General features: G+C 47.7%; 5 protein-coding genes across 5 annotated transcripts; 3 read left to right on the top strand and 2 right to left on the bottom strand.

The window, feature by feature from the left end:
• The first annotated feature begins 1 nt into the window (after position 1).
• On the top strand, positions 2 to 1,876 carry F4807DRAFT_236963 (glycosyltransferase family 32 protein). The gene has a single exon (XM_047994231.1). The coding sequence runs from the start codon at positions 485 to 487 to the stop codon at positions 1,610 to 1,612; it is 1,128 nt and encodes a 375-aa protein (XP_047850863.1). The 5' UTR covers positions 2 to 484; the 3' UTR covers positions 1,613 to 1,876.
• On the bottom strand, positions 1,801 to 5,461 carry F4807DRAFT_236764 (uncharacterized protein). Its single transcript, XM_047994228.1, has 4 exons — positions 5,332 to 5,461; positions 5,232 to 5,261; positions 2,563 to 5,143; positions 1,801 to 2,511 (listed from the first exon to the last, which is right to left on the bottom strand). Exons 2-4 carry the CDS (start codon positions 5,243 to 5,245, stop codon positions 1,990 to 1,992), a joined length of 3,117 nt encoding a protein of 1,038 aa, XP_047850864.1. The 5' UTR covers positions 5,246 to 5,261; positions 5,332 to 5,461; the 3' UTR covers positions 1,801 to 1,989.
• Positions 5,313 to 6,407, top strand: F4807DRAFT_236977 (uncharacterized protein). Its single transcript, XM_047994232.1, has one exon. It carries the CDS (start codon positions 5,608 to 5,610, stop codon positions 5,956 to 5,958), a length of 351 nt encoding a protein of 116 aa, XP_047850865.1. The 5' UTR covers positions 5,313 to 5,607; the 3' UTR covers positions 5,959 to 6,407.
• A 1-nt stretch (position 6,408) lies between these two features.
• On the bottom strand, positions 6,409 to 8,412 carry F4807DRAFT_236774 (uncharacterized protein). Its single transcript, XM_047994229.1, has one exon. The coding sequence runs from the start codon at positions 8,041 to 8,043 to the stop codon at positions 6,652 to 6,654; it is 1,392 nt and encodes a 463-aa protein (XP_047850866.1). The 5' UTR covers positions 8,044 to 8,412; the 3' UTR covers positions 6,409 to 6,651.
• Positions 8,413 to 11,950, top strand: F4807DRAFT_236775 (uncharacterized protein). The gene is made up of 2 exons (XM_047994230.1): positions 8,413 to 11,249; positions 11,311 to 11,950. The coding sequence occupies exons 1-2, from the start codon at positions 8,781 to 8,783 to the stop codon at positions 11,794 to 11,796; spliced, it is 2,955 nt and encodes a 984-aa protein (XP_047850867.1). The 5' UTR covers positions 8,413 to 8,780; the 3' UTR covers positions 11,797 to 11,950.
• Positions 11,951 to 12,882: the final 932 nt, after the last annotated feature.

Raw genomic sequence — 12,882 nt, forward strand, 5'->3', positions numbered from 1 at the left:
TCTGACGCGTGTCGGGAGCTTAACCCCCGTTATAATGATAAAGTTCCATCCCATATGATGTATTCTTGCATGAATTCAACTGTACAGCCCCACCAGTGCTACCGTATGATACAGGCATCTACCTTTTATGGATATGACGGATCCGTAGAAAGCAAGAGCTATGTATCTAATTCAATGGTTCCCATTAAGCGGCAAGCGTTATTCAATTTTGGAACTTCTCGAATTCAACTTTTAAACCCCGTGACCGCAAATCTCAAAGAAAGAGAATTTACTAAACGCTGTTGTTCTATGGATGATATTAATAAATACATGCCGTTTCATTAACAGATACAAGAGCCGACGCTAGTGAATGCAACCGCGCGTCCGTGCTACAGGGATCGCCAAGGCCGCCGTTTTTAGGACCCTACCCGTCTCCTTGGTGGTGTTTTTCGGACTCGTTGGGTAGGCGTCTGAGACTTGTTTCCTACTTTACAGCGCTCCCAGCATGCATTATGACATGGGATTGCTACGCCGACGCCGAATTTACTACCTCGTCCCCCTCGTCTTCGCCTTCGTCCTTCTCAGCCCTCCACTATGGCCATCCGTGAGACAATTCGGTGATCGCGTACGGCAGACTTTGCCGTTCGCGTATCAATGGAAAGTCCAGCAAGATTTCGTACCGACCCAACACGAGCTCGACTGCCTCCACGGCAAAACCCCGAGATTGAATACCGGTAGCGATGAACAGATAGAGCCGATCCCGAATCATGTCCATTTCATATACGGCCTTAGCAATCCGTACAATAAGCCCAGCGCCGGCACCTTCGACTTCCTCTGCTATCTAGCCGTACGGAGCGCAATTGTGGGAATGAAGGCGGAAAAGATTTCGCTCCACTACACCTACCTTGCAGACCCACCGTCGCCTGAACCAAATGCGTCTCCTTTATCAAATCCGTGGATCCGGCATTTGAAGGATGATATTGAGCTGGTATACCACTCACCGGAGGAGATGGCAGCGTTGAAGAGTTCGCCCGATGCGACCTGGCAAGCCGCTCACGTATCCGACATTCTCCGACTGAAGCTGCTTCAAGAGCAGGGTGGAATTTATATGGATATGGATGCTTTCGGCTTCCGGCCCTTCACCAATCTTCTTAAGTCGCCGCGCGATATCATATTAGGTCACGAAGGCGGAAACCGCGGAGGTCTGTGCAACGCCATCATGGTAGCTCGAAAGAACAGTTCTTTCATAGCGAGGTGGCTTAGGGAATATAGCGGCGCGGATCTTTCCCAGGAGTGGAACTACCACAGCGTCGTTCTTCCTAAAGAACTTGAGTTGGAACACCCGGACGAGGTCTGCACTCTGCCCCCGAACGCTTTCTTCTGGCCGACTTGGACCTGGCATCACATCGAGTTCATGCACGAACAGCTGAGTTCAGACGAGGCGCGCAAATGGGCCGCCGAGATAGACAAGAACGGCGGTAGTCTCTACGAGGATCAGCTCGCTTACCATGCCTGGAGCCAGATGGCTTGGGAGAGACATCTGAGCAAGTTGACGCCCGAAGTCGTGAGGAAACGCGACACGAGGTTCAACATGCTCGTACGAGACTTTTTGCAGAACGACTTGGGGCGATAGTTATGGAATTAGTCGGATCAGTGGAAGCAATGCTGGAGAAGCGTGACGTTTAATGAGTGAATAGGATTTTACCTAGTTAGTGTTTGTATAAAATTAGCATCCTAAGGAGTTTGGCCAGAGGTACTTCTAGATCATAATACAGCTCTGTATTTCTCGAAGATTTCATTTTGAATAGCGTCTCGAGTGAACTTTGTTCGCTGGATAACTATTACGAACTGAATGCTCCGGACATTCACGTAGTTAACTAGGTAAATGAATCGATCCTACTACCTGAGCCCTGAAACACAGCGACGATACCGCCTCCATATACACCGCAAACCAGTCATTTCGAAGGCATAACCCTTTCTAAGCTTGGGGTATAATAACATCCTACAAATTTAAACTCGAATGAAGCAATTCTCTGAGAGCACCATCCTTGAGAGCCCCATCCGCAGAGATGGTAGTTGGTTCAATTCATTCTCAAGATTAGATAATAACCAATCTTGGCACCTGTCGCATTGGCGACACAACTTGTAAGACCAAATAATCATGGACCCGTCTTTTTTATCTAGTAGCGGCTTGACATATAGATCGAAGGTGTCTTTCCCAAGTGAAATGACGTGGCTTTTGCCAGCAATTTCAATTTTAGGTACTATTAGAAATTCTGAATTGAATTGTGCGATGGTGGGAGCAGTGCATCGAATGCGGTTTCTGAATGGAAACGACCAACACAAATTAACTCGGCCGTTTCTCGCGCCGCCGACACTAATCTGTTGTCCCAAAAGCTCGAAGAAAGATTCCTGGACTCTGTTTTCTTTGTTGTCGAAGTCCCAGGCAAGAAGTGCGTTTGGGTCAGGCTGGGTATAGGGGAGTAGCTCAGCATGGAAATGAATCAGCTGGGGCTCCCATTTTTTAATGTTCTTTTTCTAAGTCAGTCCTACAAATAGTCGAAGTATCAGCAACAACCATACCTTTTCACGCCAATCTGAGCACCATGGTTTTCTCAATGGGTCAGGATATTTGTTGCCCCTTAAAAAACTTTCCAATGCCCTTGACACAGCGTCGTAGCTTAAGGGTGAAAGAGGTCTTCCAGAAGTTGCTGCATCTCGGCCAAAGGTAAAATACCTAGGGTACATCAATGTGAAATACCTTCTCTTCCCTACATCATCGTCCGATTTCAGATCCAGTGACGATTGCAACCGGACGCATCCTACCCAGCGACAGTGGAGTCTGTCCCAGTCCACATGCACAGGCTGAGCGAGAATGTATAAATGATAGTTTTGCGTGCAGGGTGTGGACAACAGTAGACAATTCCCTCTATTGGAGAGAGCCACCGAAACCCTCACCCTACCAGCCGGGTGCGAACCACATGGAATGATAACATCGTCTTCCAACACTTCGTATGCTTGAAATTCTCCATAAAGGGAACCATTATGCCATACTGTGCATCGCATGTCAGACAGAGCGGAAGAATGATATAATTGGCCGAATTGGAAGATAGATTGAGGACACCATGACCAAGGTCCGTAGGTAGCAATGGGGACATCGCTATGTAAGAGATCAGTCACCTCAATTCGACCAAACCTTCCAAGGATCAGCTGGGTTATCTTGGGTCCAGGAGTATTTGAGCCGATCAGCTGATGGTTATCTGAGAGGTTTCTTTCTTGACACATTAATCCGGCAATAAGCATGCGGTCTTTTTCCCATGATGTAGTCCGACGTGACAATACACTAAGTAGATCTGAGAATTTTAGGCCATTCCTTTTTTTACGAAAGGGATGGCGAATTCTTTTCATGGCTTCGGCGGCGACGATATAACCTTGCATTGGAATTGTACCAGCAGGATTTAACATATCGCGACCGGAGTGCTTGGTGAAGTACCCATTGTCTTTATCATTTTTAATATGAAATCGATCCGAGTGTAACCACTCGCCTACATCTGCCGCAAAAATGTCGTCATCCAAATCTTTGATTAATGGCTTTAGCCCCGTTGGGTCGTTAGAATCCTTGAATAGAACTTTGACGGGATGCCCTCTCGATGCCCATAATTCGGCTGCTGTCCATCCTCTGGTAAACCACGATGAAAGCACTAGGGCAATAGCAGGGCTACCATCGTCTCGCCATGGGAAATTAACCAGATCTTCGTCATGGACCAGTGTTAAGCTTGCGTTCTCGAAATTGTCTAGCATGCGTTCAAGAGCGGCACCGCGAGCAGTCCGTTCCGAAGGTATCGAGATGGTGTCCCACCACAGCCCATTACAACCCAGCTTCTTCGCGATATCAGAAAAATATTCATATAGGCATGGATTGACGTGACCGGGTGTCTTGAGACCAACGCCCGTACCGTCGGCCCACACATGTGAAATAGCCATGTAATTCGTCTCCGTTAATTCCATCACACGTGGCTCAACATTAGGCAGCTCTAGACTCCAGGCCGTGTTGAACCAACCATATTCATTTGGTTTCTTACTTCCTTCGTTCAACAAGTTTGCCGAAAATATAACATCAGGCCCACAACATTTAGTAGGACATTTATGTGCTTGCTCGGCAAGTGTGCTGTTATCGTGGGCGCGTAAGCAATACTGGGCCGTACAACCGCCATGGTCTTCTTTTTGATTTGGAGAATGCTCTAATGTTAGCACTGCTTTTCCGAGGTGGCAGACGCCGATGGAGGTATTGGAATTGTGAAATGAGGCATTCCACAAGCGGTTAGGGCATATGCCTTTGGTGTGGCATTTCTGGGATATGTCGAGCGCATCATTCTCATACTCAAACAAGAGTGTTTGCCAAATTTTAAGGGCTTGTGGCTTGTCTAGCCGCCAGAAGCGAGGTACAGTTCCTAGGTCACTTTCTGTCAACCCTGGTCGTGCAATCCGTTCTGACCACCTACAAAAGTCAAACACGCCCCGGATATCAATGCAGAATGACTTTGGCACTGCATGTCCGTATTCTGACCGATCACCAATCCCTGGTAAGATAGTGTTCTGAATAAAGCCCCATTGTTCCTTATCCAACCTACAACCAAGACATATTAATATAAAGTCCCGAAGGGCACCCCATGTACAATCAGGGGCAGCGGCTTTGAATGCTTCCTTTCGTTTCTGACATGCAATATTGTGGCATGCCGTTATCCCCGAGAAAAACGCAATGTTGTATATCCTGGCAAACATTTCCCGTCCAAGACACCCAATAGACCCAGGTTCGTTGTTGAAACGCCAGTGGTGCCTTATTATTGTTCCTATGCCCAGGTTGTTCCGTACTTCTTCGAATGATTTAAAGTTCTTCCTTCTAAGTAAGCCTCTGTTCTGGCAGGTATGCATTTCTTGTGGTAGGTCTCCGAAGCCAACATGCGTGCGTCGGACGTCATTTGAAGGAGCCAGTAGTGGTGTGTGGAGATCAACATTGTATGATCTAGTAGATGTCTGACCATCAGGATTTTCGGTACTTGAAATGGGTTCTGTGAAGTAAAGAGCCGCGAATGACCCCATGCTATCTGTAGATTCCAAGGAGCGAGTTCCTGTCGTTATACACATCGTAAAATCCGGGTCAGGTCTGAGTGAAAAAAATAAGTTAGGAGTAGCAAGGGGAAACTAGTCCTCTTCAAAAGCAAGGCTGCACCTATCTTTAAATACCTACGTACCTACTTAGGTACATAAACTTGGGGCACAGCCTATAACCATCGTTAGAGTATGCAGTACATATGGCTTACGCATATTTGGGGGCTTGACGTCGTTACTGACCTATCTACCTACTTTTGGGGTGGGAGAGGGGCTGTGTTAAATCCATAGGTCTTGGTTTGGCGGCCGCTCGGGTTGATTAGTGCACGGCGGCAAATTGGCTATAACGGGACGGGGCGAAGCGTCGGTTTCATACTTGACCGTATTCGTCGCCAGCCTCGAGTTCTATTATCCTCGAACACGCGCCTGATCGAAAATCTAACCTTCCGCTGAAGTAACGATAGCGAACATGCTGAGCGATGTGCTCGAACCCTTCTGAAATGCCTCGAAGGTATATCCATGGGTGTCATCACTCATATTCTCCCACTTTCTGCTCTGCTCGAATTCCTCGACATCCCGCGCACGCCGCATGCCTTCGAGCTGAACGATGCCGTGTCTCTATGGTGTTGGCCGATTACGCCAACTAGCGATCGTCCAATCCAATCCAAACATGCCACAGAAGAATTCGACTTTTCCGGTTTTATGCCTTGCCACCTGTCTCTGGCCTTCCTCATCGACGTACCAACCACAGGCGGTCCTTGTCTCCCCTACCTATACGTCGTCGCAACGTTGCAAATGAACAAGGCTGAGTGGTTAGCCTTCTATGGCGAAATTGTCCTTGTGAACTCGCTACTCAACCACCGCGGCTAAGGTCAAGGCGCTTCCCCAGGACACGCAATTCGCTACATGACGCTGCGCTGCGTGTTCTCACTCTAGGTCAGTGGGCGCTAGTGGTTGTATTTGATCACCTTCAGCTTTTTATTTCGCGTATTACTAAGTATGTCCGTCTTTCCTTCCCCGCTGCGTAGAGGATTGGGCAAAGCGCGTTGCATTGTGATTCTCTAAACGCCTCAAGGCTCTTCTTGGCGTAAGACGAGCGCTTTTTAATATCATGGCGTTGGACCCCGACGTGGTTACGTTATATCCGTTACAAAATGGGACGTTCATGAGATACTTTTCGAGGGTGGCTGCTGTAACCCGATATAAATACTTAAGCGCGGAGCAAACCGTACGAATATGAGAGGAGACGACACGTCGCGCTATGGTTGAGGTCGAAAATAAGTCTCCGCTGATCAATACCTAGGTAAGAAGCATGGCTGGAATTGTATTCCACTCCCTATTTGAAAAGGTCCACAGCCTAGGTACCTAGGTACTAGGGCTAGGTAGCCTCGGTAGGGCTCTAACGGCCTCTGCGCACCCCTGGCAGCCTCAAAACACATGCTGCCGTGGAAGCTGCCGTAACATAGTACCCACACATTCCCAATATGGCTTAGGTAGTGGCGTGGGGGTATCTGATCTCATGTACAAAGAAGCCTCTTCGACGCTTCAAAATGATGAATATCATTATACCTCGCTCTTCCTAACATCTTCATTTGTTCGGCCGGGCAGGTTCGCTTGTTCTTTGATTTTATCTGCCATGTAAATACCTTCCATGATGAATGGGGCCCAAAAGTCCTTTTTATATTCTTCCTCCCATTCTGCTCTGGAAGACTTACCTTCCTGACCCTCATCTTTAACGGCGTGGTTCATCGCCTTCAACGTTGCCTCCTCCCACCTCTCTCTGCCCGACGTCACCCCCAAAATTGGATCGATCCATTTCATAGCTTCGCTGGAAAACCTGGACCGGTCTTCCTGCTGTGTTCCAGGTCGCAGCGAAAATGAATCTGGATTGAGCGCAATGATGGTGTTAAGAAGCGCCCTCCGCGAACTTAGCTGCGTATGATATCTTTCAATCCGAATACCAGCATATGACTTCATCCACTCTTTAGCTCCTCTCTCAGGCGGCATTACGTATGCCTGCATGAATATGCAGAATGAAATCCAGAATGTTATGAAATACGCATTCCAATCCTTCGTTGCCGCTGCTCCGAGTGCGAGTGCCCACTGGCCGAGAATAAGCACCCTTAGAGCTACGCGGAGCGAGATGTAGGATGCTGGCTTCTGTACTGAGCCTAGAGGTTTAAGGGGCCGGTTGATTAGGGAATTGAGAATGGTGGCTTCACCGTAGAAGGCTACCCAGTCCGTGGTGTTCTCGTGTTCGGCAACCAGAATCAATCGGTTCCACCTGGTTGCTTTATGAACAAGTAGACCTCGTGGGTTGCTCCCGTGAAGAGCGAACAGGACGCCGCCCGTCACAGGCATGAGAATGAGGAACGTAAATGACAGATAGGTTCGAAGAATAACGCTCATCACGATCATTGCTAATAAGACTATCCAGCCAAGCAGGTGAGCCAACCTCATTCGTGGGGATCGTGGGAAGACATGACCAAACCGGGTTAACTTTGGCACTTGGTGTTCACGAGGTTGCAGGCGAGAAACGTGGATTATATCAAGATTCTGTAACCTCAGGTCGTCACCTCTGATATTTTCGTGCGAATTCTCAATAACCCGAGCTCGATGGGCTTGGATGCATAGGCGGATTGTCTCGGGGCTACTAACATAGTAGCGACTGCCATATCGGCCGTCGAGGCCTAGCAAATTGATGCTATTGCCATAGCGATCCAGGTAGCAGTGTGGCTGCAGAAAGTTGTCGTCGGATAAAAGAAGGCGGCTTCCTGCCGGGGTGATGGGGGAATTCCATAACGCAGCGGATCCTGCGAGCTGGTAAATGTGAAGTTTTGGGGGGATATCTATGAATTCAATCAAAGCAGACAATGGCAGTATACCTGCCAACTCGGATACCCAGCTGATCTGATTCAAAGTAGCGTTGAGTCCTTCAATGGCTGACTCAAACATGATAATGATTATTTGGGATGACGAGTATTAGGATGGTAGAAGGAAATGGAGAACCGAAAAAACTCATAGTTCGTTCGCCTATTATGGCAAAGACGACGATATCACAGCCACTGAAGCTCAGTCTTCGACATTGCTTGCAGCACATCGTCGCATACATTACCTAGGTACCTAGTCGCGCCATTCAGCTGAAGTTAACAGGGGAACTGCTAAGCAACAACTTCATGATTTATTCATAGCGGTTGAGGACTCCAGGTGTTCCGTTATTGGGTGGTGGATTCCAACCCCTGCCTTTTTAATCATGATATTTCACTGATGTAGGTACAACATAAGCGGTCGCTTATGCCGGAGTGACCGAATTATAGGGGACTTTAAAAATAAGGCGACAATAAATGACAGTTTACCCTAGGTAGTTGGCTAAGTACCTATGGCGTCAGCAACATCTAAAGCCCCCGTAGGTCCAGTACCTCTTTTCGCACAGGAGACTCCGTACACAAGTATGTACCTATATATGCTGCAAAATTGAATATGCGGCATGGAGAAACCTATCGCAGCGCATTGATGGATTTTGTACTGAGCCACCTCCGTCTCAAGGTGCATAGAACTGACCGGTTCCCCTCCACTTGATTGGCCAACTTTTTCAAGAGAAGGATCAGATAGAGGGGGAAAAAGAGGAAGGAAGAGAGTGAGAGGAATGTTTCTTTCCCTTACACCAAATTTCGTAAAACCTGGCATTGAAGATGTGCATCACGAGCGGCAAGATTGCTTCCGCCTCAGGATCCTCCCTTGGTGATGCATCGCCTAGGCTGACTTTTAGGGATCCTAGAAGCCATGTCCAAAATGCATACTGTGTTAACCTTCTCACACCACTCGAGACCCCGGAGCATCTTTCTGCTTACCTAAGGGGGCAATTTGACGGTTGGAGACCTCGCCAGATACCTCCTTCAACGCTTGATACGGATTTGCATGGCTGTCGAAATAAGAACTACTTCATGCGCGGATGCGTTCCTCAACTGAGGGATAGTATCCAATGTTTTTTGGACGAGCCGAAGTGTTATGGGCAAGCTATGTTTGCGAAAGTGTTTAAGCATTGGTACTTCTCCGGGTTACAGTATTGCGATAACCTGACGTGCCAAGCAAGGAAGAAGTCCCTTGAGCGTTCTGCACCCAACTGCGGTTGGCCTGCCTTTCGAGATGCTCTGCTGACTTCTGTCGCGTGCTGGCAACCTTGGAGCGAGGTAACGCTCACGGCTCCAACAGTAGACGAGAACATACAACTACCAATAGTGTTCTGCCTTGACGTGCGCGGCATGCTGGATGTATGGCTTTGGGCAGCCCGATTGATCTCCGGACCCATCTTCAAATTGGTTCAAGAGATGAACATGAAGGGGTTTCATGATGATAATCTTCATCAATTATGGCAAGGCTTCACATCTGAGCATAACTTGCGCGCAACAGAGAGCTCGCGCAAGTTCTACGAACATGGCTTCTGTGTCAATCGTCTTTGGAACGTGTCACTCCAGAGCAAGAATGGTATAGCGGACATCCCCTACGTCGTGGGAAAGGCACTTGAAGCCCCAGTCCCTAAGTCCAAAAGCAGACACATCAATTGCACTGAGGAGATTTGCCTCATTGCCAACGAGAATAGCACGCTCGTCAATCAAGCACATAAATGCCCATCTGGCCTTTGTGCCAATGAAACCACCTTCCCGCCTCCCACGTTGAATGAAGCTTTCTATCACATCATCAACCACCCATCTTCCAAGGGCTCCCCATTCGAGATTACTGCGTGGCGCATTCCTGAGCCAGGCCGAAGCCCGTCTTCCTTATGTAGCCCTAACGACAGTTATGTGGCAATCTCACACGTATGGTCTGATGGCACTGGGGTTGGGATGAGAAGTCCCGGGGTTGTTAACACGTGCCTATTCGAATACTTTGCGAATCTTGCCCGACAAGTTTCTTGCGATGGTATCTGGTGGGATGTTATTTCGATACCGACCGAGCGTCGTGCGAGAGCCATTGCTATGGATAGTATGCTAGAGAATTATGAGAAAGCTAAGGTGACGATAGTCCACGACCAAGACTTGGTGGAGTTCGAGTGGAAAGACGATGGAAGCCCAGCCGTCGCGATGATTCTATCCTCATGGTTTACTAGGGGTTGGACAGCGGCCGAATTATGGGCATCGAGAGGGCATCCCGTCAAAGTCCTATTCAAGGATCCTAACGATCCAACAGGGCTAAAGCCACTGATCAAGGACCTTGACATGGACGTTCTAGCTGGGGACTTGTCTCGCTGGGTGGAACCCGAGGCCGAGGGGTACCAATGCCCATTCAATAATCGTGCACTAGATCCGACGGAGATACTTCCTGGAATGGCCCATATGATCGCAACAGACATCTTGGGGTTATTTCGTTGGACAGAAGATCGGAGAATCCCTGACCTGCAAGCTATTTTGCGAATGCTCCAGACCAGGACTACGTCGTGGGCCCGAGATCGTACTCTGATTGCTGCCTTGATGTGTCTACCACCAACTGCGGTCGATTCAACTACCACCGGTCCTCAAATGACGCAAAAGATTCTTGCCCATTTTGGAAGCTTAAGGACTACAGAGATTGTTAACCATCGGGTTCCCATGTCAAGTGACGGTCCTTGGGATTGGGCCCCACAATCCATATTCGATCTCGGTCAGTGGTCACTGTCTAGCGATCCCATGGGCGACTGGTCATACATCTACGAAGATGGCAGCATCAAGTGCGAATTCCTGGCTTACGAAGTGTTATATGAGGATGTTATTACTGAGTATCGCCATCATCCTGCTCTCGCCGCTCGGATCTCCGTGGCTTTATCCAAGAGGCAGAACTGCCTACTTTTAACAACGCCTAGAATTCAGCAAGAAGGTACATACATCCTATTCCAACCGGTGTCAGTCGCTGCTTGGACTGTAAGGGGCAAGTGGATCGGATGTGTTTCTCTAAGGAGTCCGCTTGGAACATCGAGACGTCACTTACAAGTTTGGAATACCGACTCAAAAGGTGTGAAGGTACTTGGTCTAAGCCCACCTATTTATGTATTTGGCAAGAACAGAACTACTGCTGGAAAACCTTTGCCTGCTATGAGTTTCGACTCCACCTTCGTAGCCCTGGAAGCTTTGAATCGTAACAAACTCGGACCTGGGAGATCTTGGTGTCTTTCAACTAACAACCATGAGGTATGTTTCCATAGGCTCCTATAGCTGTAGTAACTTACTAGAATGTTGACATGAGTATCAGGAACAGCATGAGTGGTTACCGCACTCAGTATATATGTACAAACTGGACCATAACACAGTTCCTAACATTGGACGTGAGGGACCGACTCATCCCTGCGGTACAATGCTCTTTGGTACAAGACCTGAAAATTGGGTTCAGACATCTTTTCTCTCGGTACTTATCGACACCCTTAATATCGAAGGTGTTGCCGACTGTCTTAACCATGATGGTTGCCGTGGTACTGCAATGATTTCTTGGTCTTTTCTGTGCCCAGAAAATGAGTATTATGGATGCTGGAATGTTATACCTAACGTGTATACATCCGTGTTCCACATCACCGACAATATCGATACAGCTAAGTCTGGCATCAATATAACTCTAGGGTCAAATACATTCGATCACGAAATTAAAGAGCATCTATTCCAGAATCAGAAGTATGGCAAAAATAAAACGTACCTAAATACTTGTAGGGAGTGTGGAAAGTGTGATTGGTGCAAAAGACAGTGACCTGGTAACAGGTAGGCCTGTGCGGACGCCCCTATTTCCCCCTCAAAACTCGCCAACTCGCATGGAGATGAAGAAATTAATAATATAACATACAGACTATTCAAATGCATTTCTTAAAGCTAATGACTATATCCATTTCATTTAAATTAAAATGATTTTCATATTTTATAAACTCATGAGAGGGCCCTCCCAAGGGCTTCTCATCGCTGCTCGCAAGCCTCATTCCCGTATTCGCGACTTTAGAGGCTACAGAAACGTGTGCGAAAACTTCAAATGACTGAGAAGATTTTCGAGATACAGAGAAACACTAGAGCCCGAAAATCTCGGCTTGCGATTTCTTGCATACACCGGTGGCGTAGGCCGTATCTGACTGGTGTGAGAATAGGAGACTCACACCAAATGTAATGGAGGAAGAACGGTCGGGGGAGAATCATCCACCATACGGCAGACGATACTGTCCTTAGAGTCACTTAAATGTTCTATGCGTTTTATTGCCGGCTTACTAAGTGGTTGACCGACCCAACATGTACACATGCATACGTTGGATCAACTACCCCGCCACCTTATTTGTACCAGTAAGCTGAAGATAATAAGAATATTTGACCCTGCAGAGTCCCGGTCGGAAGACAGTTGGGTTAGACGGAGATTATCAGATAGGACACTCGGGACATATGATAGGGTTCTAGGCTAGGGAGCACTCTTGTGCTTTGGCCGATATTGTGACCGTTGAAAACTTGAAATGAGGTATCAGTAAACCTCCGACATCCGGGCTTAGAATCTAGCCTGCTGCTGTGTACATGTTATCGTTGCTCATCAATTAGCTTCGGCTTTCGCTGGTAATACATCAGCAGCTTGCGCCCACCCTTCGCCCTGCCTATATATCCAACAAATAACCATTACGAGCCAGCCTACTAGCCTACCATCGCTAATGATACTGGCTTATGACGTATGGAGTAGGAGAAACAATGAATTGTAGAGATAGTACGGCTTACCATACGAGAAGGAATTAAAGGACTAGATGACTAGGTAGTTTTTAAGTCTGATAAATATCACATTAAATATCAGTATAGTGGCTAAAAGTTGGAC

The sequence above is a fragment of the Annulohypoxylon truncatum genome (assembly GCF_022578515.1).
Source record: "Annulohypoxylon truncatum strain CBS 140777 unplaced genomic scaffold F4807scaffold_35, whole genome shotgun sequence".
NCBI classification, from domain to species: domain Eukaryota; kingdom Fungi; phylum Ascomycota; class Sordariomycetes; order Xylariales; family Hypoxylaceae; genus Annulohypoxylon; species Annulohypoxylon truncatum.

Coding starts and splice junctions, on each gene's coding strand:
- F4807DRAFT_236963 (XM_047994231.1), top strand. CDS start 485: ATGCATTATGACATGGGATTGCTACGCCGACGCCGAATTTACTACCTC.
- F4807DRAFT_236764 (XM_047994228.1), bottom strand. Junction 2,512..2,562: donor GCTCAGATTGGCGTGAAAAG/GTATGGTTGTTG, acceptor ACTTAGAAAAAG/AACATTAAAAAATGGGAGCC.
- F4807DRAFT_236977 (XM_047994232.1), top strand. CDS start 5,608: ATGGGTGTCATCACTCATATTCTCCCACTTTCTGCTCTGCTCGAATTC.
- F4807DRAFT_236774 (XM_047994229.1), bottom strand. CDS start 8,043: ATGTTTGAGTCAGCCATTGAAGGACTCAACGCTACTTTGAATCAGATC.
- F4807DRAFT_236775 (XM_047994230.1), top strand. CDS start 8,781: ATGTGCATCACGAGCGGCAAGATTGCTTCCGCCTCAGGATCCTCCCTT. Junction 11,250..11,310: donor TTTCAACTAACAACCATGAG/GTATGTTTCCAT, acceptor CATGAGTATCAG/GAACAGCATGAGTGGTTACC.